General features: G+C 39.9%; 3 protein-coding genes across 3 annotated transcripts in view; 1 reads left to right on the top strand and 2 right to left on the bottom strand.

The window, feature by feature from the left end:
• LOC135702953 (intraflagellar transport protein 81 homolog) overlaps window positions 1–6,591 on the top strand; it is a 43,036-nt gene extending 36,445 nt beyond the window's left edge. The window contains exon 3 of the mRNA XM_065224027.1: window positions 6,093–6,591. Within this exon, the coding sequence (XP_065080099.1) occupies window positions 6,093–6,554 (462 nt within the window). The 3' untranslated portion in view covers window positions 6,555–6,591. The remainder of the gene's footprint in view (window positions 1–6,092) is intronic.
• Window positions 3,781–23,088, bottom strand: part of LOC135702960 (uncharacterized) — a 161,982-nt gene continuing 142,674 nt past the window's right edge. Inside the window, exon 2 of the mRNA XM_065224035.1 lies at window positions 3,781–3,993. The gene's annotated coding sequence lies outside the window, so the exon portion shown is untranslated. The remainder of the gene's footprint in view (window positions 3,994–23,088) is intronic.
• Window positions 6,667–8,778, bottom strand: asun (integrator complex subunit 13 asun). The gene is made up of 2 exons (XM_065223959.1): window positions 7,771–8,778; window positions 6,667–7,712 (listed from the first exon to the last, which is right to left on the bottom strand). The coding sequence occupies exons 1-2, from the start codon at window positions 8,752–8,754 to the stop codon at window positions 6,702–6,704; spliced, it is 1,995 nt and encodes a 664-aa protein (XP_065080031.1). The 5' UTR covers window positions 8,755–8,778; the 3' UTR covers window positions 6,667–6,701.

The raw sequence follows: 23,088 nt of genomic DNA, 5'->3' as shown, positions 1-23,088 counted from the left end.
CGTAAGGTTCCACTGACCCAATGAACGTCGACATTGTTCTTTAATTTAGTCGCAGCAGTGTATCACGAAAATCTAGATGTAAACAAAAATTTATCACTAATGAACCCACAATGCTCCTGAGCTCAAAGCACTCAACCAGTCTCTAACACTTCTAAGCACACGATTTAATCGATTTATTGCTATGAAGAGCGAACTCCACTTAGAATGAACAAGTTAAATCACTCACCTCTCACCAGAAATACTGTGCACACAAGAGATGGTATCTTGATTTACTGCAGATATCATGAAGATCGTGGTACTCAGCAGTGGATAATTTCGGCGATGTCCACAGTGATAATGATGACAAAGCTGATTTGAAACAATTGCAGAGGCAACGAACCTTATAGTGGACTACGATGGCGGAGAAGATGGTGATGATGATGGCATCTGGAGGTGGCTTCTGATGATTGACAATGACGGTAGAAAATGATGGCGGAGATGGCTAATGACGGTGGACGTCTTACCAACGCCGTACGTTACTGTATATCATACGCGATCAATTTTAGCACTAGCCTCACTACAGTTTTGGCTTTACAAAGACGCTTTTACCACAAACGAAGTGACAGACGGAGCGGCTCGAAAACTTTGGTGACTAACCTGCTATTTAAATTTTTCAGTGTACCACATGGCAACACCACTACTACTGGATTGTACCACATGGCAACACTACTACTGGATTGTACTAGCATTTTCACCAAATGTATTAGAATGTTTTGGTTCTATCTCATTCACTCTACTCAAAACTGAAATGCATAAAAATATGACAAAATGATACACTCTTTGCACACTGTCAAAGAATCATTGAACACAAAATCAACTTTGTTCAAATCAAAACAAAAAAACTAACCCATCTGGTGGATGATGGCACAAGCTTTTAAGAAAATTCTATTACAGTGAACCACATTATTTTAATGGATTTCTTCGCCAGTTAGTCGTCTGTCACTTCGTTTGTGCTTTTACTACAATCCTTCGTTATTTCAAGTTTAAGTTTTTAACCGACTTATTGAAACACCCTAGACACTATTATTTCAATTTGCTGCCGGTCAGAAGCGCACGAATCCTACGATTTACAGCTTCAAAAATATGACGCAAAATTGTTTTAATTATTAAATAATAGAAATAAACTTTGCACACGGTGTTTCACACCGATTTATTGCACTTGCACGCACTGGGTTTTTAAACTATCCTCGTTGACACTATTGTATCACAGAGAACAGACGTTCAAGTTCGGTCAGAAACTTGTGTAAAATAAGTGGGAACGTCGCCGTTACGTGGTGTGAGCATCTCCTGATTTTCTCTATAAATTGTCCACTTTCGACCAATTTGGCGCTAGTATCGATAAATTTTCTGTTGAAAATTGCCACTTGGCGCTACTAGCACTTAGTGTCTAGTGTAATTTGTGCAACGCCAGCGCCATCATGTTGTCAAAGAGGGTTTTTTAAGTGGGGAAGTCACCGTTAGTGGCGCTTAAGTCGAATAGGAATCTTTACACAAGTTTTTAGAGAAATTTTGTTCGAGTCTCCATGTCTGTTCTCTGTGATTGTATTTCGTGATAGGGAGATAAAATAAAAAGCTAGTGTTTCACTTGGTGGCTATACAACGACTCATATTTCATTCGTCAAATGATACACATTCGGTACTTGTTCGTATCATCGCATTCGTATCGATTGCACGTTTAACGGATAATGAACACTACAGTATGAAGAAAAGACGATCCCAAAAGAAAGTTCTCAGCCGGCGCCGGTGGTGTAGTGGTAAGCGTGACTGCTTTCTAACACCCCAATGGGTCTGGGTTCAATCCCAGCCGAGGTCGGTGGGATTTTTCTGAGGCATAAAAATCTCTGGTCACGTCTTCCTTCGGAAGGGAAGTAAAGCCGTTGGTCCCGGCCCATGTGTGTTTGAATGGGTGCGATATCCTACGCAGGTGTGGAAGCTGCCTTCCTGCACATTCGATTGCCGTAAATGGATGGCAATTGATGTCCGTCGGTGATTGGCACTAGATTGCGGAACAGAGACCGACGTTAAATAAAGGGAAAAAAAAGAAAGTTCTCTAGCAATAAATCTATTACTCTGTGCTAATATGAGTTATTTAAAAATGGGCATCCAAACTCAGCAACTATACCCGACCTCAACAAACTGTACCGAAATCAGAACAGCTAAACTACTCGGTAAGATTTTGGCATTTCTATTTAATTGTATTAAGCTATCTCACAGAGACCAGACGTTCAAGTTCGGTCAGAAACTTGTGTAGAGTTAAGTGGAAACGTTGCCGTTACGTAGCGCTATCATTTCCTGATTTACTTTATAAGTTTTACACTTTCGACCAATTTGGCGCTAGTATCGATGAATTATCTGCTGAAAATTGCCACTTCGCGCTACCAGCACTTAGTGTCTAGTGTAAGTTTTGCAGCGCCAGCGCCATCATGTTGTCAAAGAGGGTTTTTAAGTGGGGAAGTCGCCGTTAGTGGCGCTCAAGTCGAATAGGAATCTTTACACAAGTTTTTAGAGAAATGTTGGAGCCTCAACGTCTGTTCTCTGTGGCTATCATATCGAGCTCTTTTCAATAATTGCAACATGTGAATAATGCAGAACAAGCTTAAAATTGTTCTAGAGCCAAATTGGTTTTGAAGGAAGGTCAAACTACAAACGAACAGCTTAGCCGCTCTGAACCCTATGAAAATTATGCTTTCCCAATATTGTACATTCTCTCACTATAAACCTGTCATTTCTAGGCTATCTGAACTATTTAATAAATGGAAACCATAACATGGGTTACGCTCCTCCTAAGCGGGCCCTCCGCATCCTATCTCTGTCTTATCTCAAATGCCAATGGTTTGAATGTATCAATATATGCATTGGAAATGACGTTCAATCAAATAAACCCATACCCCACTCACTTGGCCAGGCTTCAGAATCGTCCAGTGGGCAGTGCGCTCTACACTCCAAGTTCCCTTTCTTTCAAATTCACCCCAAATTTGATATTTTACCCCTTTGAGTGTTGATTAATCACAATGAAACATTGTGACAGAGCACGGACTTGAGGTTACTAGAGTATTAAATACTCTAGGTCCTATTTAGGATTATATCTGAAAAATCCAAATCTGGCCAACGCCCACCCAGTAGATTCTGTAACTTTTTTTAGTGACCTGTTTCGACATGGTATCCAATCGTTCTTTTTCCGCAACACTCCGTTTATGGCCGTTGGTCCTTCGCAAACTCTTTCACCGTTGATGACGTAGTTCCGTTTCTCAGTTGTCTTGTCCGCTATTGTTTTGACTCTCCTTTTCTTGTTCTGTTGCTTGTCTGGCGATTTTCCCATGTGCACCGCTGCTTTAATCTTCTCCCTTTCATTGTTGGATAGCGACCATTGTTCCCGCAACGGATCCTTCCAACGAAAGCTATTTTTCGTCATGTCGGCGAATGTCTCTGCCGGCATTGGGAATTCCTCGGCATCGAAGAGTGGTTCGTACAAGTTTTGATTTGCCATTGAAATCTGTTCCTTTGCTTCTGCGTATGTGAGATTCGTTTTCGCCATTAACTTTTTGATTTTGTCCAGCCGTATGACTTCCGGACAGCTGGGGTCTGTCGTAGTGTGATCCTTGTTTCTGCAGTTAGCGCACTTTTTGCCTTTTCCACAATTGTCGTACTCACTTTTGTCTTCGTGTCTTTCCGAGCATCGTAGGCAGCTTTTTGTTTTAAGCGTTAGCGTTAGCGTTGTTATGATATACTTCGTAGATTGGATACTAGCGACACTCACGTCTCTTCTGAAATTCTCAGTTAGACTACTTTCAGGAATAATACTGGGGAGTAAACATTGGTTCCAATCTAAACAAGAGTAACAGAAGCATGACTGTCGCTATTCCCGGCCACGCCCATCTTTACCATAACTAGGGATAGGGAAGGAAATGTTGATGTAGTACTTACTTAACGAGAGGCCACCGACTTAGCGACACCCTCATAAGTGCTACGGAGTTGGAGGGTTGGGTAGGGTATTCGGTTAGGATTCACCTCAAGTTGGCGATGCAACCAAAAGTATGTATTGTTTATTTGTTGTTTATTTAATCTCTCGATAGCCGGCTATCGAAAGAACATATTAATTTTGTTTAGTGATAATGAATTTTAAGAGTCATGACGGAGAGCTTGGGATTAAACCCTTGATTTTCTGCTCAGTAAGCAAAAACGATCCCTCCAGGGTCATCGAGCATCTCAGAACCATAACGCTTCGCGACAATACTGGACTACGTTTTCGCTTGATATGCAAATAGTTTCCGAGGTTAATGTTCAATATCAAATATACAAATGGTGGACGATTTATTGTGCTGTGGAAGAGCTTGGGGTTCAATCCATGATTTTCTGCTCAGTAAGCAAAATCGATCCCTCGAGGGTCATCGAGCATCTTATAATCCACAGCGCTTCGCGTCAAAGTACGAATATATGCATGAACTATCTATTATTGAATAACTAATATTTACGATAATTAAATGAAATAAATAAAATATAAACTACAAACAAAACGTGACTGCTAAAATCTCAAAAAGATATTCTCACAAATATATTTCACGCCACCAGGAATCTCAAAACCATTAGACGTTATAATGATACTCTGCACATGTTAGACACAAGAAGAGGCCAAAAAGCAAGCGTCCGACACACAAAACCCGTAAAATCCACTTGCAGTCACAATCAACGATTCTACGAATCGTAAGCGCTCACGAATCATAAAACCGCTGACTGCGACACTCTGAAAGCGAAATTGACAGGCTCTATGCGTCAAACACCCGCCCTCCAATCTTCTCCAGCATCCAACAGCACAAATCTCCATTACAACATCTAACGAATTCAAAACTCCGAAAATCACTCATCTATAGCAAGTGAGTGGAAGCCTGCCTACCTTTCTATTAGGCCTGTGGACATGCGTTAACTTCGAAACTTCTAACCAAACTGGGTAAATTTTCAGATCACAAAAAAAAACTTGAAAAAAACTTTCATAGGTAATTACAAGTAAAATAAATATTGATTATTTTACGCAAAAACGAGCAAGTAATATTAAATCTTTTGTATCGTATACTAATGCCAATTGGCTGTAACAAAAATAATATGCTAAAATAAAATAAAATTTTAATAAAATGATATGCAAAATTTACTAGAAGATCATTGGTGAGAAGTTTCTAATAAGCCCTCCCAGTTCCTCTGTATACAGAACAAATCTGATACTATAATCAGAATTGCTCAGTCTGCATGAAGCAGCCGATTTCATCAAGGAAGTTCTATTAACAACCAAGAATTAATCGTTTGAGGTATACTGAAGCATTAAGAAGGTGATATGTGTCACTATAGGAAATCATCATCGTTGCAAATGTAAAGAAATTAAACATAACCCTTTGCTTCAGTACCGTCAACCTCCATATCCATGGGGAGGGCGTAGGCAGCTTTTTGCTTTAAGACGACAAAAAGTCAGATGAATAAATAAATAAATAAATAAATATTTCCATTTAACAATTTCATACATACATGTCACGCTATAAGGGGTAGGCGGGGAGCTGTAACACGTGATGAAAGGGGGGAGGGAATAATTTTTCCACAAATTTGCGTGACATAATTAATGCATGTGCATAAGCATAAAATAACGACACTAGATCGAACCAAAATCTCACCATGTTCCTGCAAAGCAAACATGAAACCTTGTAGTAAAACTTGCCAAATTTGCAAAGCGGTGAAAGCAAAATAAAAGATCTTCACCACCTGTACAGGATTGTTGTGCATTAGGTTCTTACCTATACCTACCTACCTATTGATTCACCTCCATTTTTACCATTCATTTTCTTTTATCGATCATCGACAAAGAACGCGTGGGGTAGATGTTCTGCTCATACCTAGCCTACATTTTCTTAGGACCCTTTTCACATAAGCACGACCTAGAGCCGGGCATGTGGGTGTGGGTGTTCCTCATTGCCTGTTCCTTCGCATTTTTTTGTCGGCAACTTATTACAGAATAACAAATGGCTATTTTCCTTCACATCTCTCTTCCTCTCTTATCTTCTTTTGTCCACCAGTCCTACGATGCGCTGATTGCCACCCTGAATGCCGAATCGGCCGTAATGCAGAGCAAGATCACCGATACGGAGAAATCGATCAAAGCGCTGGAACAACAGTGGCAGGAGTTGCAGCTGGAGTTCGAACGCTCGGAGCTGTTGCTGGAAAAGGCCAACGAGGAGATTGCCAACCTGGCCGCGATTAACGGCGACGGGGCGTCCGGGAAGCCGGCGAGGATTTCGTTGAAAGAAACGCTGGCGCAGCAAATTTTCGAACAGGAAACCATCGGCAAACGATTGGTCGAGGAAAGGGGTAACCTGCAGGGGAGCAAAACGGAGCGGCAGCGCCAGCAGGAAATGTGGGGCGATTTGAAACGATTGTTTGAGGTGAAAATTAGGTGTTTCCAGGACAACAAGCTTCGGGGACCGGGTGGAACGTTGAGCGTCAGCCGAGGTGGGGCGGAAACGTTTATTTTGCAATGAATAAAAGGCGGGACGTTTCTCTCGATTAACTAGCACGTTTGAGCACTTGTTTGTAGAAAGGTTTCTAATAAAAAAAAATTTGAATGTTTCATCAGCTAACAACACTATATGTTACCATAAATTAAATCCGAAGGAAACTGTCTTACCTCACTTCACATCCGCTTGTCTTGCCTGTGCGGCCGCTTCTTCCTTCATCCCCATATTGGGATACAGCTTAGCCACTTGTCCCTGCGGGGTGCAAAGTCTACCGCTGAAATCTATTCGCTTTTGGCTTTGCGTTCGCTCGGCAGTGGCCAACATATCGAACAGTGACTTTGTACCGCCCCCGAGGATTTTCTTACTGCTCCGACTGGAGCCGGCGAGCAGTGCCGAAACCGAACTATCCACCACTGCCATCGAGTGCGGCGGTGACATGGGGGAATCCGTAGTCGCACGAATTACCGAAGCCCGGTGGGCATCGATCGGTTCGTCCTTGTCCTGAATCTCAATCGGAGCTCGACTGCGGCAGTCGCGGATACACTTCTGTACCGTCTTATGACCGGGAGACGTTCCACTCGAGCTGACATTCAGTTCCAGTTCAGCCCACAGAAGTCGGTATTGTTCCTCACGTTTGTTGCCCTTTAAACGATGACCCATGTTCGGGAGGGCAAGTGATTCCTGGCGACCTTCCAGCGCGGCTAGCTGGTATATCGTTTTTTGACACTGCAGAATATCTTCCTCTGCTAACTCCGGCTTGTTCGTCAGAATCAGAATCGGTTCCACAAACTGTCGTACATTGTAGAGAACTGTCGTGCTTAAGGTCAGTGGCCAGTAGCGGGAATTTTTCGCTAGTTTGGCTCGCATCTTTAGCAAATTGTCATCCATCGAGCGCTCCGGGATCGGCTTCAGTGGAACAATGCGATGCAGTTGCATCAACTGACCGAAATCGTTAATTCGGTAATCGGTGACGCGTCCTCCACCGCCCTCGGAAATCGATGGCGGCTCTTCCAAACAGCTTCTCGAGGTGTTCAAAGAATGTATGAAAATTTCTCCCCCGTGAGCCGACAGGAGATGACTGGTGATTTTGCCGCCGGACTTTTTCGGCATTTCCAGCAGCACCGAGCGACCGTTCAGAAGGAAGTTGATAAGACAGGAACTGGGTCGGGACGTTACATCCACCTAAAATTGACACAATGTTCATAGAATCAATCTTAAACACATACCGAAAGCTACTTACCGGCGTAACGCGACACTGTGCCAAACAGGGCTGCATCTCAGACGATCCACAGCTTCTCGGTGTGCACCACTTCAGCGTCACCGTTTCATAATCGGACCCCTCCTTTAAACTATGCGGAAGAACCAGTTCCGTTCCCAAAAACACAGAATGAGCTTTGCTGCCATGAAATATCTCCACGTCGTAGTTCGCACTGGAACTGGCATTTTGCTCTTCCTTCATCGGAATTCCCGTTACCGTCGTACTTGCCAGGTCAAAGTGTGGCAGGATTAAATGGGTCAGTTTGTTGGAGATCCTGTTCGCTTTGTTGGAATGAATTTCCGATTTCAGTATCGGGGAGATATCAATCAAACTCCTATTGTTGACCATTGATTCCATATTGGCCGGATACAGATTGATGATGACCAAGTGACATCGATCGATGTTCAGATATTCCTTGTGGTTGGCTGAAATCGTATTCTGCTGCACCAGTACCGTCCGAAATATATCCTCCAAACTTTTCATGCTGGCATCATCCCGCGCCGAGGTGATACAAATCACCCGTCCCAAATTGAACACCGTTTGTTCCTTACCAGCCAGTTGCTCCTTCTGAAAGTCGGTCGGTTCGGCCAGTGCCTCAATCGCCGCCCTTAGTCCGTGTATCACGGAATAATCGTTTGCTTGAGTCTGCCGCGGTGGAACTCCCACCATCGACATGGCATTCATGACGTGCGTCAAGCTTTGGGTGCTAACGTTCCAGGTGTTGACAATATGGGCAGCCGTGTCGCTGACCACGAACCGGATCAACTTCCCCGTGGGAAACAAGTCCCAGGCGATGCGACAATATTCCACCGAAGCCTCCACCGCACATGTCCAGAGGCTTTTGCTGATCGGCGGTATCGGAATTTTGCTTTTTATGAAGTCGCAATCGATTGGCGATTCGCATGAGATTCCAAAGTACGGCGTGTGGTCCAACACGAAGACGGTTTTGTGGTTGAATTCGTTCATTTTGGTTGCCTTTCGGGATGAAAAGGGTAGTTTTCGTTTAATACACAAACATTACAGACGAAATTGTAATTAAAAATTTACAAAAACTCACCCGAATGATCCGATTTTGTTATTGTTTACATGCATAGTTTGACAGATGCAACCGCGGTGCATGGATCGAAAAATTCGAACATTCTGCAAGGTGTGTTGAAAGAAAACGCTTTTTGATCGAAGAGATCTAGCTAAGACTGGAACCAAAATTTCGAAAACAGAATTGCAAGCTTAATTAATAATGCAACTAGGTGGCAGCACAGAAGATGTAAACGAAACTTCCGTTTGTTTGGATGCTTTCAGTTCGTGTTTCGCGTTTGCGGTAGCATAGTAAAGTGCTTATAAATCGTGTTTTGTGGTTTTGGAAACGACGGAAGTAAGTACTCGAGTTTCACCGAAAGTGTTCCTTGAATTGCGGAGATCTTTAACAAAATAGCGATTGCATTGAACAAAGGCAAACACTTGCTATTGATGGATAAAATAAATCTAACCTAAAAAGATACAATCGATAACGGCGTGCCGGAAAGACTCTTTTTTAATGAAAAAATCAACATTTTATGGCAGGTAATTTAATATATTATTTAATGGAAAAAAAAATATATCTATAGGGATAGACAGGGCAAGATAAGCACCCTTTAAATGAACATCTTTAATCTTAAATATGTTTAAACTACTCATACGAGACCTTACAACAATGGTCCTAAGTTTGTAGCGTTCTAAAACTGATTAAAATTTGATTAGCGAATAAAATTCTCAATTGTACAACATTTTGCGGAAAGCCGCAAGTCGATTTCGCGGTATGCTCCATTTCGTGGAATTCCGTGAAATGAATTTCATTTCATACACATTTTGTGTTAAAGATTATGAGTACAGGAAAGCTCGAAAGAACTATTATAACTCATGTTAATTTGGAATTGTGGAAAATTCTCCTTAAATTATTAAACTCAGATATCGCGTTGATCATTCCAATAAGGCAAACAAGTTTGTGTTCATAAACTTCGTAGACAGGTGGGCGGTACTGATGGATATTTTTGGACGCTTTTGAAAATTTAGTCGACTTAACATCCATTTCCCCTATAAATCGAGAAGTGGTTTGCGTTATATTCCCTACTTCCGTTTTACGCAAAATAAATCGGAATGTGGAGTGCGGTGTGCTCATAATATTACAATACTTCTCCCGCAAAAAAGAAATATTGAGCTGTCCATAGTTGGGCGTTGTTGAACTTGTGGTACGTGCACAACATTCAATGTGAGTACCAAAGTAACCATATAATCACAAAATAACTTAAAGTTATTTTGTGATTAAATGTAGGTTCAGAGTGAGAAAATGTCACAGAGATATATTTAGTTGGGTATTCAGATGAAACTATTACTTTAAAAAACTAATCCTGGTTGTATCTCTTTTTCGTTTGCATGTAACACTGTTTGATATTACTAACCGAGCGAGCGTTCATTCCGGGTGGTGAGCTAAACTGAAGAAGAAGAAGATGACTATACACTGGAGTCGCTTTTTACGCGGGTGATACGTCCCGTGTAAAAAAAAACCGCGTAAAAAAAACCGCGTAAATTCCGGAATCCGCGTAAAAAAAACCGCGTAAATTCCGAAATCCGCGTAAAAAAAAACCGAGTGAAAAAAGACCGTGTAAGAAAAAACCGCGTAAAAAGCGATATACCGCGTAAATTCTGAAATCCGCGTAAAAAAAAAACCAAAATCCGCGTAAAAAAAAAAACCAAAATCCGCGTAAAAAAAAACCGCGTAAATTCCGGAATCCGCGTAAAAAAAAACCGCGTAAAAAAAACCGCGTAAATTCCGAAATCCGCGTAAAAAAAAACCGCGTAAAAAAAAACCGTGTAAAAAAAAACCGCGTAAAAAGCGACTCCAGTGTACAGGATGAGTGGTACCATGAGCCCCTTCTCGGAACGAGTGTATTGTTGATGGACCTGGTCCTCGATTCAAGGTTCGATTCTGTGATGATGAGTATCACATAAAAGGTAAAATAGGTAGCATGATCTTTATGGAATGTAAGTATTATTGAAAATAATCATAACTAGCTGATATGCAAATTTATACGATAGGTATCTGGATCAACCAGGGTGGCCAGATTATTTTTTTTTCATTATCGGTAGCTTCTCAAAACTTTTAATCGGTAGGAATCCCGAAAATCGGTAGAACTACCGATAAATTGGTAGGTATGGCCACCCTGGGATCAACTTATTTTATTTAAGCACGCGCATTCAATCTCGACAACATATAATTCTGCATTTCAACACCTTTGCCTCTCCTTTCTCTTATCCTTCACCTATGTATCTACGCTTCTATGTTAAGGATCAGCTTAACCCTCATGTAATATTCGGCTGATTTCAATGGACTCGCATAAGTCATTGATGGTTATTCCGAGAGTCGAAGTTACTTTTGTCACTAGTGAAGTGAGAAAAGTCACGTCGTGGTGACGTGACTCTCTGTGCAAATCAAATGGAGAGTCACGTCACCACGACGTGACTTTTCTCACTTCACTAGTGACAAAAGTCACTTCGATTCTCGGAATAACCATCATTATCTAAGAGCCATCTCATCTTTATCTATTTGATCGCTGCATGGAAGGTGTATAATTATTCATCAACATTACACTGGCGACCAGGTGCAATTCCCCCTCCAGCATGGCACAATAATAATAATAACAATAAGCCATCTCGGAAAAAGCTTGTCTAGATAAAACCGAGGATAAAACGCGTCCACTGACGTACATACAGACATCAGCAAATTTCATCTTGCCGGTCGATTTTTCATATTCAATTTGATTCTACGATGTCGTAATCAAACTGTCGAGCCAGATCGAGAAGAGATCTATCGATTGGGAATGTTTTATACAGATGAGATTGCTTGTGTGGATGGCTATCGGTCACAGACGGCAAGACTTATGAAATCCGATTTTATTACCTATGTTACGGTAGTAACAAAGGTAACAAGCCATAAGAAACCTACATGGTTTGTTTACGTTTGGAACCAACTTCATACAAGAATGATCCAGTAGTATGATTTGACAGCATGTCCTTCCAAGATTTGACACAGTAACCAACAGGTTGGCCAGTGAATTTTCATTTTGATACTCCCGGATGTTGTCCATTTGTCAACTTGTCACTCCCAACATACATTACACATTTTTGGGTAGGTTCAGTTTTGAAATAGCGTGTATTAAAAACTGAACCATTAATTTGATCCATTATGTAGGTTTTATTCAATCATTCTACCATTATTATTTTACGAATCTGTCAGTCCAGCGTGTAAGTCAACTGGAAGTCATCCTCAAATGTACAGTGATTGTATGAAATATATCAAGTAGGGTATACGTCCCTAACCTCGGTCTAATATGCAGCCATAGATTACGTTTTTAATCATAACTCATCAATTAATTTACCTGCAAACGATATTCTACTGCTAAATGGTATGCTTAGATATGCTTATCATGTCGTTTGCTATCAGGAACCGCAAAAAGTTGAAAAACTTACTTTTTTTAAGACAAAAACTCACCAGGGAAATGTATGTAATATCGGTCTATTGTCCCCAAATTGGGTCTATTTATGGATGCAACTTCGTCCTATCCTGTTTGATTCTCAAAAAAAACGCTCTTGGTAACGTTTTCTTATGTATTTTTTTTTATCACTATCACTGTTAACTTAATACTCTTCATTCCTCAAAACATTTCTTAGAGAAAATTTTTACGAAAACTACATTAAATCACTCAAGTTAAAAATTAAAAATTAAAAATTTCGCTTATCGTCTTTCGACCGCAGAATATCTAAATCAAAACATTGTGATGTTCATTATACAGATTTGGCAGAAAAAATCTCCCTTCCTGTTCGTTCCTTATCATCCAAATGCAAACCACATTGTTGACGTTACTCTTATTGCTATATGCTGTCAAATGAATTTCATGGGCCAAAGTTAGGAACATAGAAAAGAAATGTGTCCCTAAAGTTGGGTCCATGATTTACTTGTGAAAACGTTGTTAAACAATTAAAATAAACATAAAATATTCAAACAGTAACTGTGAGTTTTACGTCTAGTGTGTATTATCAGGTAATTCCATTCAATAAATGCCATAATCAGGCCATTTGATGATCGTCAGTGCAACCTTCCCATCTTAACCTTAGAAGTCATGGCGGCTAAAAACTCCGAACAGAGTGATATTCTCAACCAGTTTTATTACTTACGAGAGCTGAAAATGTATTGAAATGTTGTGATATAAATTGATTTGTGTGTGGTACACATTTATCAATCATCAGTGATCAATATTTTCCTTATTTTTTGTGTAATATTCCTTAATTAATTATTTATTTGCGTGATAGGCCGAATGAAAGGACTAGACCCACATTACATACCGTAACCCTATTAAATTAAATATCTGTTAAACAATTTCGGTCTAATGACCCATTCAGCTCAATAGCGTTCTCAGTCTAGTGACCATGGAAATATTCCATGACGCAAGTGCTCAGTAAGTTCTGAGGTTTTGTAAACATAAGAAGTCTCAAGCTTAGAAAAGCGACATTATCAACGTCCGCACGTACCGCAGTGCGAACATAGATTCGGACCACTACTTAGTTGCAGTATGCATGCTCTCAAAACTCTCGACGGTGCATAACACCCGTCGAAGTCGAACGCCGCGACCCAACATTGAGCAATTACGGGACGCCGGAGTTGCCCAGGACTATGCGAGTTAAAGTTTTGAACGTCGGAGGTTCTTTATAAAAAAGATCTACTCACTACTGCTGCTACCTAAAGACTACTTTATTCAATCAATAATTCCTACAGAGAACCTAGCACTCGCGAAAAGTGTCCACTATGCAAGTCCGGAGTCCAATCGATCGCCCGATTGCGGAATGCTGATGAAGCTCGCTGCTGTTGCCGTTCTGTGCATCCGTCCTAGATGCTGACGAAAGCACCGACGATGAAATTTGCCAAGTGCGGTTGGCACCGGCGTTAACTCGCCCCTCCTTAGTGATGGACCTCCAGGGGCATCGTATATCCAAATGAAGATGTACTCAGGTTCCGATTTTCCATGATGGTCGTTGGTGTTTGGCATCGTCTCTAGTTTGATATTTGTTGTTCTACGGGAGAAAATGCTGAGGAAAATAATGATACCGATTATGGGGAGCATGGTTATCCCTCCAAAAAGGGACCAGTGTGGGAAATGCATACGGTAGCTTTTTAAACGGAGTAAGTCCAAATCTTTCCGTGTTTCTGTTTGCAGTTTGTGGAGATGTTCCGTGCTAAGGTTCAATATATGATTGTCCTTGGAAATAGCTATTCCGTCCAGATGAAGGTGGACCGGATTTCCAGCAGTAGTTCGAGTTCTGCCGGCATACGAAATGTTGTTGATTCGTATGGTGCAATTCTCGTATCGAATCAGATATGATCCAGTGAGAATTCTTTCATTGGTGCTGCAATCTGATGATAGGGTGAAGTTGCTCATTTAATTCACCAGTAAATAATACTTATCGATGGGAACAATCTCCTGCTGTATGGGATTTGATGAATAGTTGCAGATGGCTGGTCTCGCATCTATTAGGTTTGGTATGCATGGGTACTTCAATGTCCTCAATACGGTAAATGATGGGTTCTAGGATCTTGATAAATTAGAAAAGATCTCTCTGTGGTGTGGATTTGTTGTTGGTTGAGGAATGTTGGGAAACCATACACACTATTTTTATATCGCTGGAAACCAGCAAAATTTTGCTGGATTTTGCCGAGCTGTAAAACCAGCAATTCTTCCAGCAAAATATTTTTGCTGAACGATCAGCAAATTGACCCTACATAAAAGTGACAGCTGTTTACTGGAAATTCAGCAACACGTACTGGATATCCAGCAAATTAGAGTGGCAATGATATTGCTGAAAGACCTGTTATTTGATACAAAACAATTGAATTGGAATTGGTTTTCAAACTGATATAAAACTCAATTGTATTTGGTATTTTATTACACGCATGAAATTTTCACATATCAATCACATTGATGATTCACTTTTAGGCGTTGAATTAATTTCAAAGTGATTCATAATTTCGTTGGATTTATCGATGGTTTTTAAACTCATTTGATGTTCAACCCGGCAATCTTTGCAGCGAGCTTTGCAGCTACAGATATACAGAGAATCGGTATAATCCATATAAATATTGAGTTCACTATACATTTGCGAATATTCTAATTATATTTTACCTGTAATTCATGATTAGTTGCGCTCTTCAATAGCAAAACAGAATACGCGGGAGAGTGAACGGTGATGATTTTGACGTTTCATACAAGTTACTGAGCATCCAGCAAAATATCTCAAATTACTGAACATGCAGCAAGAAATAGTTTTGCTGGAAGCCATTCAGCAATTTGTTTTGCTGGAACTCGATTCCAAAATTTGGTGTGTAGATTCTACGAAAAACTCTGGGGTCTAACTTCGGCATCTTGATGAATAATACGATCTCCTTGCGGTTGCTGGCGATTGCTGTCTTGGCATAGGTTACGACTTCGGAATTTTAGTGAACTGTTATATTCTCTCTCTCTCTCTAAATCTTTCCTAAACATTTCAATTTCATTTTTTGATAGAATTTTTTCATTTAATAATCCTACTTTTGCTAAGGCTATAGCTCAGACAAACAGACATAACTTCAAAAAATATCGTCAAGCGTATTGTGAATGCACACTAGCACCAACCGGTGAACACTGAAATGACGTTTCAGATTCATCTAGTGATGGCCGATTTTCATTCGAATAATTGATTAATCGATTAACGAACCGAAAAGTAAAATATTTGTAATCGGTTATATCATGCCGATATAAGCATTAACCTCTCCAGAGGATCATCACCGATCGTTTCAAACATGTGCTGCACTCTTATTGGTGGAAAAATGGCAGCACAGTGAACAAAAAATAATCGATTAGTTGTTAATCGAGTAATTAAAAAATGGGACATCTCTGATTTTGGTGTATTTGTTTTGATAAAAATGAGCGCAAAATTTCATCTCTACCGAGGGGGCAGCAAAACCACACAATTGGATGAAAGGGACCGTGAAAGAGGACACTAAAATAGAAAGTTTTTCTTCCGACAGTTTCATCTTAGTATTCATCTTTGCTAGCACCCTCTATCATGCACATTCTGAAGCATTGCTTTGCAACCGGAGTATCTCTCGTTCATGCAATTTTTCCACTAGGGTAAACGATCCTATAGTTGCGGTACGTTAGAAGCGTTTGGTTCCTATAGTTGTGTATGGAGACTCCATACACAACTATAGGAACCTAACGCTTCTAACGTACCGCAACTATTGATCAGTTCACGAAGATTTGCCGCACTCTTCTCTCACCCGTAAGTTTTGACAGTTTTGGGTGGTTTGTTTTGGCTCCCATTCGTTGCTATCTCTTTTACTCAGAAGCAAAAGGATAGGGAGCAAAAAGTGAGGTTAGGGACCGTGCACTGATCTATAGGAGCGTTTCCCCTAGTTGCTTTTCCCTCGTTCTGTCAACGCGTTGAATGAAAACAAAACAGATGGACGTCTGTGATGTCGGTTCTACGAAATCTTTCGTAGATCTATAGAATTGGTTGAATTTTGCAGAAATACGAATCGGTAGGAGAAATTCACAGAAGCTCAGTTATTTTTAGGGATTAGTGTGGATTGTGAAGTGTGATTTTTTTTTGTGCAGGAAACAAGTTTTAAACGTGGTAATTCATCACTAATGAGTGCCCTTTCTATCACCTTCCATCAATTCGATGTGAACATAGCAAACAATATGTATCAATCAATGTTATTCATGATGTATTGAACACCACCCTAATAAACAAATACCATGAACGAACTGTATCCCGGATGGCTAAACTATCCCACAAATGGTTTGGATAATACCCCGAACACGCCGTTAAGCTCTCTTTGATGGTTATTTTTATTAGGGCAGTTACTAAAAGTGGGTACAATATTACACTCATTAAAATGACTTGTTCACAAATTCTGTGTACATCGTACAGCGCAATATTACACAACAAGCGGAATGACCAATCGACTGTTTGGGTGTAATAGGGTAGAGCGCTACTTCGTCGTAATCGCCCATTTCCGTTCTATCGATCAGAAAAGATCAATATTATCAATTATTTCACCGTGCACAAATCAATAATAGGTTTGTTCCGATGCGTTAGTTCATTAGCTACAACATAAATCCTGTTAGAGCGCATTGTATGAATATTTATGCTCATTGTTCTCAAAACAAAAGAAGCGCTCCTAACGAATCCCCTTTTTCTACGTTTATCCGTAGGACGAAGAAAATCTAATGGCGTTTCAATGCGTTAGGACGGAATTGAAACTCGTAGAACGAATTTAGAATCAAGAAGCAGTGTTAGATTTTAATCAATATCTCAACAATTGGTGACTCTTTATCAAATCCAACGGTACGTATGGAAAGGTGAATAAATTTAAAAGTAATTTTTGACAGAAATATTCCATTTTTTGTTTAAACTTGTTCAGAAGAGAGAGGTAAAGCGCGGGGTGTGCTTAGTAGGACGGAAATTAGATCAACAACCCTATTCAACAACTTTTTTTTTCTGTATTCGTCAGATTAGTATGTGGTACAGTGACCCGATTTTTTCAACCTCTCCACGCATTAGACTTTTATCATTAAATAATTTCATAAAATCGTAATTCCAAATCGTTCTCTTGCATCTTCAAGATGGGTGTTTAAGGTATACTTTGGTCCAATAAGACCACTGAAAAGGCGCATAGGTTTCGTAGAACATTACAAATGATTTTCGAAAAAGAGGCTGGCAAAATCGGGTCATTACTCTATACACTGGAGTCGCTTTTTAAGCGGTTTTTTTTACACGGTTTTTTTTTAACGCGGTTAGTGCCGCTGAGTCGCAATTTACGCTGTACGTTTTCAACGATTTCTCGACAACGATACGACTTATCGACTTGATTCCAATCACATTATCCGTTTCAAACTATAGGTAATCGAATGGCATACTTTAAAAAAAAAATCACAATTTTTGGTGTAAATACAGAAATTTTTAAAATATGTCTATATGGACCATAGCATGCTATAATAACGAATGGCATCAAAATCCGATTTATAAAAAAATATTTAAGCATGGGAAAAATCAAAATCTCGGTAGTTTTTTTTACGCGGCACGTATGTCTATATGTTGCAGTGGTCCCCTTATCGTTTTCAAGAGCTGACATATACTAAATTGAATTGAATAAAACAAAACTGGCATCACTGATAAGTTCGAAATGTAGAGGCTTGCTTAACGCTTCAGTGGCGCCACCATGACAAATGCAAGCACATTCCCAACTAAAACCTTATTTACGAAGAATGTGATGGTGAGTGTTATGCCTGTTTGTCTGTGGCTATAGTGTCAATAATGTTGTTTATTTTCTCATTTAATTCCTTGAGGTTGAAAAGAATACTTATGGAATATACATAGTTCCGAAGTTTTTGAATTGAACAGTTGAGTAGTCTTTTAAATACTGTCTCTTTTAACTGTAATGCCATTTCTCGGCTAATCTTTACCTGTACATATATTGTTATTTGCTACGAGATTGTTAATGGTTGAATTAATTAACTTTAAATCATCTGCATCCGGGGATCCGGCAATAAATTTCCAAACTTTACCTACTGCGTCCCAACGTTTCTTTCTCTTGGTTTATAAAATAGTTCCTAGTGAGAGGCTCGGTGAGAGGTTTATGTCGTCAAATTTTTGAACTTACAGATATGATGACTGCGTTTTTCCTACTTTATCAAATTTATCTCTCAAATCGGTTACATGGTGGTTCAGGATTTCTATGTTAATATGATGAAGGTAATAATATGAATGAATCTGAATTCTGCTAACACCTTGTTCGAAAACAAAAATTGGTTGATCTATCTTTTGTATTTGTAGCGTCCATGTTTGTCTCAATAGTATTGGAAGTATAAAGATTATCAACATCTTCCGTTAAACTTTTGAGGATGATTTTGGGATGGTCTTCGCTGGGAACTTCTGCCTGTGGAGAGAAACCAAGCAGTCACTTCGGGGTTGGGGGTTGTCCTGTTTGCTGCGGTGCTACTGGGGGCCCTGATGACAATCGAGCCGGATGGCTACGGTGTCCTGATTTCTGCTTTGGTTGCTACGATGGGGCTCGTGGTACCCGTTTGTGATATGTGCTTGGCTCCTTGGACCAATCGCTGGAATCTGTGATATTCCACTTTTGAGGATGTTTCGGTCTAACACCTAGTTTACGATTTTTACCGCGGAACTTACACGATTTCCACTTCGGCAGGTCCCTATTCGGGCGCCAGTTAAAGTTTTGAATGTCGGAGGTTCTTTTAAAAAAAAAGATCTACTCACTACTGCTGCTACCTAAAGACTACTTTATACAATCAATATTCCCTACAGAGAACGTAGCACTCGCGAAAAGTGTCCGATTGCGGAATACTGATGAAGCTCGCTGCTGTTGCCGTTCTGTGCATCCGTCCTAGATGCTGACGAAAGCACCGACGATGGAATTTGCCAAGTGCGGTTGGCACCGGTGTTAACTCGCACAGCAGCTGGAAGTTGCACTACCCACGAAAGAGCAGCTTGACGCAGCTTCTCTTGAAGATGGCTGGAGGTACATCCGTTCCGCCATAGGTAGTACTGCTGCAGCGGCACTAGGTACTGCGATCCCGGACCGAAGAAATGACTGGTTTGACGGCGAGAAACTGTTAGTAGAGGAGAAGAATGCAGTACGGGCGAGAATGCTGCAACACCGCACGAGATTGAATGTGGAGTGATACAGACAAGCGCGGGACAGACAAAACTCGGTTTTCCGAAGGAAGAAGCGTCAGCAGGATGACCGAGATCGCGAGCCGATGGAAAATCTGTACCGCGTAAACGACACATTGAAGTTCTATGAAAAGCTAAATAGTTCGCGCAAAGGCTACGTGCCGCAAGCCGATGTGTGCAAGGACTTGGACGATAACCTTCTCACGAACGAGTGTGAGGTGATTGAGAGATGGAAGCAGTACTATGACGAGCACCTCAACGGTGATGTAACGGAAAACGAAGGTGGCACGGCAACAGACCTTGGAGCACGCGCAGAAGACAACAGGCTACCGGCCCCTGATCTTCAAGAAGTTGAGGAGGAGATCGGTCGGCTGAAGAACAACAAAGCAACTGGTGTAGATCAACTACCAAGTGAGCTATTTAAATACGGTGGTGAAGCACTGGCTAGAGCGCTGCACTGGGTAATTGCCAATATTTGGGAGGAGGAGATATTACCGGAGGAGTCGATGGAAGGTGTCGTATGCCCAATCTACAAAAGGGCGACAAGTTGTATTTCTGCAACTACCGCGCGATCGTGCTGCTGGGCACCGCCTACAAGGTACTCTCCCAAATTTTATGCCACCGCCTGTCACCGTTTGCAAGAGAGTTCGTGGGGCAATACCAGGCGGGATTCATGGGTGCCCGCGCTACCATTGCCGCGATTGGTGTTGCGTACCATCTACGGTGGAGTGCAGATGGATGACGGAACGTGGAGGAGGCAAATGAACCACGAATTGCACCAGTTGCTGCGAGAACCATCCATCGTCCACATTGAAAAAATTGGGCGACTACGGTGGGCTGGGCACGTCGTGAAAGTGACCCAACAGGAACAAGAAGAAGAGGCGTACAGTGGGCAAGGTGGATCGACCAAGTATAAGGTGACCTGCGGACCCATCGCAGACTACGAGGCTGGCGAACTGGGCCATGGATCGAGTAGAGTGGAGACGACTTCTTCGGACAGCAGAGGACAACAAGGGCTTGCCTGATTAGTAAGTAAGTAAGCTTAGAAAAGCTCTACTCCTGACAGCGGTCGCCACCAGAAACGGTAGTAATAGGAAAATTGTGATCCATGAACTACGGGAATAAACTTACGAAACGGCTTGTTTTTTTTTTTTGAAGCAATCATTAATTAAAAATACGTTTTCTTTATTATTCATTCTTTTTGATTCAGTAAAAAATAGATAAAAAATTAAACTACAATATAGGAATACAAGAGTTTTTTTTTCTTCTCTACGTTGAACTACTTCTGTTTTTCATTTTCTTCTTCATTCCCTTATTTCCACCACTTGTGTTCTTGTGTTTATTCTCAAGTTCATTTTATTTTCTTGTTTAAAAACTACTCAAAGACTTTTTTTTTAATTTTTGTTTATAATTTTACCACTTCGCATCATTATGGTTGTAATTGTTTGTTTTTTTTTTGGTTTACATTTTTGCTGTCGTTTTTATTTTCTTTTGTTGATGATTCTAAAAAATCGTACTACATATTCGCTACCAAAATGGTACAAAAACAGTTTCTTATTTTTCTGTCTGTTTGAGTTTTACTTTTGTTCTTTTCATTTAAAAGTAACAGACTGTAAACACGGGTGTTCGGGTGTGTAGTGTGTGTGTTTGTGTGTTTGTGTGTGTATTCGTGTATTTTCAGTGTGTGTGTGTGTTTGTTGGATTTTTCTTGCGGTTGGGTAATTAAACTTAGAAACGAGTTACTGTGGTAGTGTGGTTCGCGCGGAATCGAAACTCAGAAGCTAGAATTCATTCTAATGTCCTATGTAAAAATTGCTCTATAAATAAGAAGCATATTTTGCTACAACGGAGAAAAAAAGTTCTAGAAAATAATATTGTAAACAAGTAAAAATATTTGTATATTTTGCTAGTACTATAATAGCGCGGTTTAACCTGTTCGAACTAATACTATTCAGATTGATAACACGACAACGACGATGACGACACGCACGCACACAGTGATGTAACGTGCGGTCGTTGTTTTTTATTATTACAAAACGAAAATGTTTATATTAAAGAAACATTTTTTTTTATATTTGCTAACTTGGTAACTGGAACACAGAAAAGTTCAACTTAAACTAGAGGAGAACAGCAAAACGAAACATGAGGCACGTGGTGCGTGCCTATGGCAGGGAGGAGGGGGTGATAATTTGTTTACTTGCATTTTCGTTTTCGTCTCTTAAAAGAGGGGCAAATGGAAATACTTGGTTTTTGGATAGAGCCGAAATTTCCCTCTTTTTCTGATTTTTTTTTGTCTCTCAAATGTCTTCAATGGTTTAATATATATTTTTCATATAATTATTTTGTTTTTGTTTTTTTTTTTCTGGTAATATTTGTTGTCTCAAAAATTAGTATTTTCACTTTTTGAAGATTTTTTTTCTTATCTGTTTCACTTCTGATTAAAAAATTTCAGCTACAAGTATAAAAACATTCCATTCACCTAAAGTTCATTACTTTACTTTTGTTTTTTATTCATAATCTTATTACTTTGTTTATTAGATTTTTTTTTCATCAATATTTTTTTCATTACTTTTTCTGTGAAAAAATTGTTCTAAAATTATAATAAAAATCTACTAAAAAGTATCTCTTTTTTTTCTCATTTAATGTATTTATTAATATACTTATTTACTCATTTACTATAATCTCTTTCTCCTCGTTTGCATGTATGTATGTGTCTGTATGTGTGTGTGTGTGTCACTCCCGCATGCGCGAAAGTGTGAGTGATTTCGCCAAAGTGTCCAATCAGTTGTTTTGTTTACATCGGCCAAATCGTCGTGATCCAAATCGCGATTTGGTTTCATTTTTGTTTTTTTTTTTGCTTCTCTTAACCAAATTGTCTAAATGGTCCATCCCGTTCAATTTTGCTCAGAATTCCGGTGCAGAATTTGGGGAAAATCAAAAGCTGCGTGCAAAAGGTGACAGAGTTTGTGGGCTTTTGTTTTAATACATGCTGGTCGTCTTCGTCTGTTGCTGATGGTTTTGTTTTTTTTTTTTTGTTTTGCAAGGAGGGGAAAGAGAGCGGATCATTGTTTGATTCTATTTTCTGTTTTGTTTTGGTGGATATTTTTGGTTAATATTTTCTTGTTTTCTTGCTTCATTCATTACTCGTTTTTTTTTTCTGTTTCATTCAGCTATTCGTTATGAAGTTAAGTTCACATTGAGAATCGATATTGCAGTGTTTTTTTTTGTTTAATTTTTGTTTTTGTCTATTTGTTTTCTTACCTAGCTGCCGATATGAGATGCGTAGCTGTGTATCTTGTCTTAATATATATTTTAACTATTTTTATAGGTTTTTTTTTTAGTTATTAGATAACTGCGGTTATACAAAAAATAGAGAAACAATAGCAATTGTCAAACAATGAACGTCTTTTCATATTTGTGTTTTTGTTTTTATTCGTTCCAAGCCATTACTTGTGTGATTATTTAGTGAGGAGAGATTGTTCAGAGGAGGATAAAGGGGAGGAGATAATGTACAACACATATGCTTTGCTT

This window comes from Ochlerotatus camptorhynchus, unplaced genomic scaffold, assembly GCF_037179485.1.
Source record: "Ochlerotatus camptorhynchus isolate MF236.1 unplaced genomic scaffold, CSIRO-AGI_Acam_v1.1 ptg000203l, whole genome shotgun sequence".
Classification (NCBI taxonomy): domain Eukaryota; kingdom Metazoa; phylum Arthropoda; class Insecta; order Diptera; family Culicidae; genus Ochlerotatus; species Ochlerotatus camptorhynchus.
The sequence above is the reverse complement of the archived record's forward strand: the minus strand, read 5'-3'. Positions and strand labels throughout refer to the sequence as shown.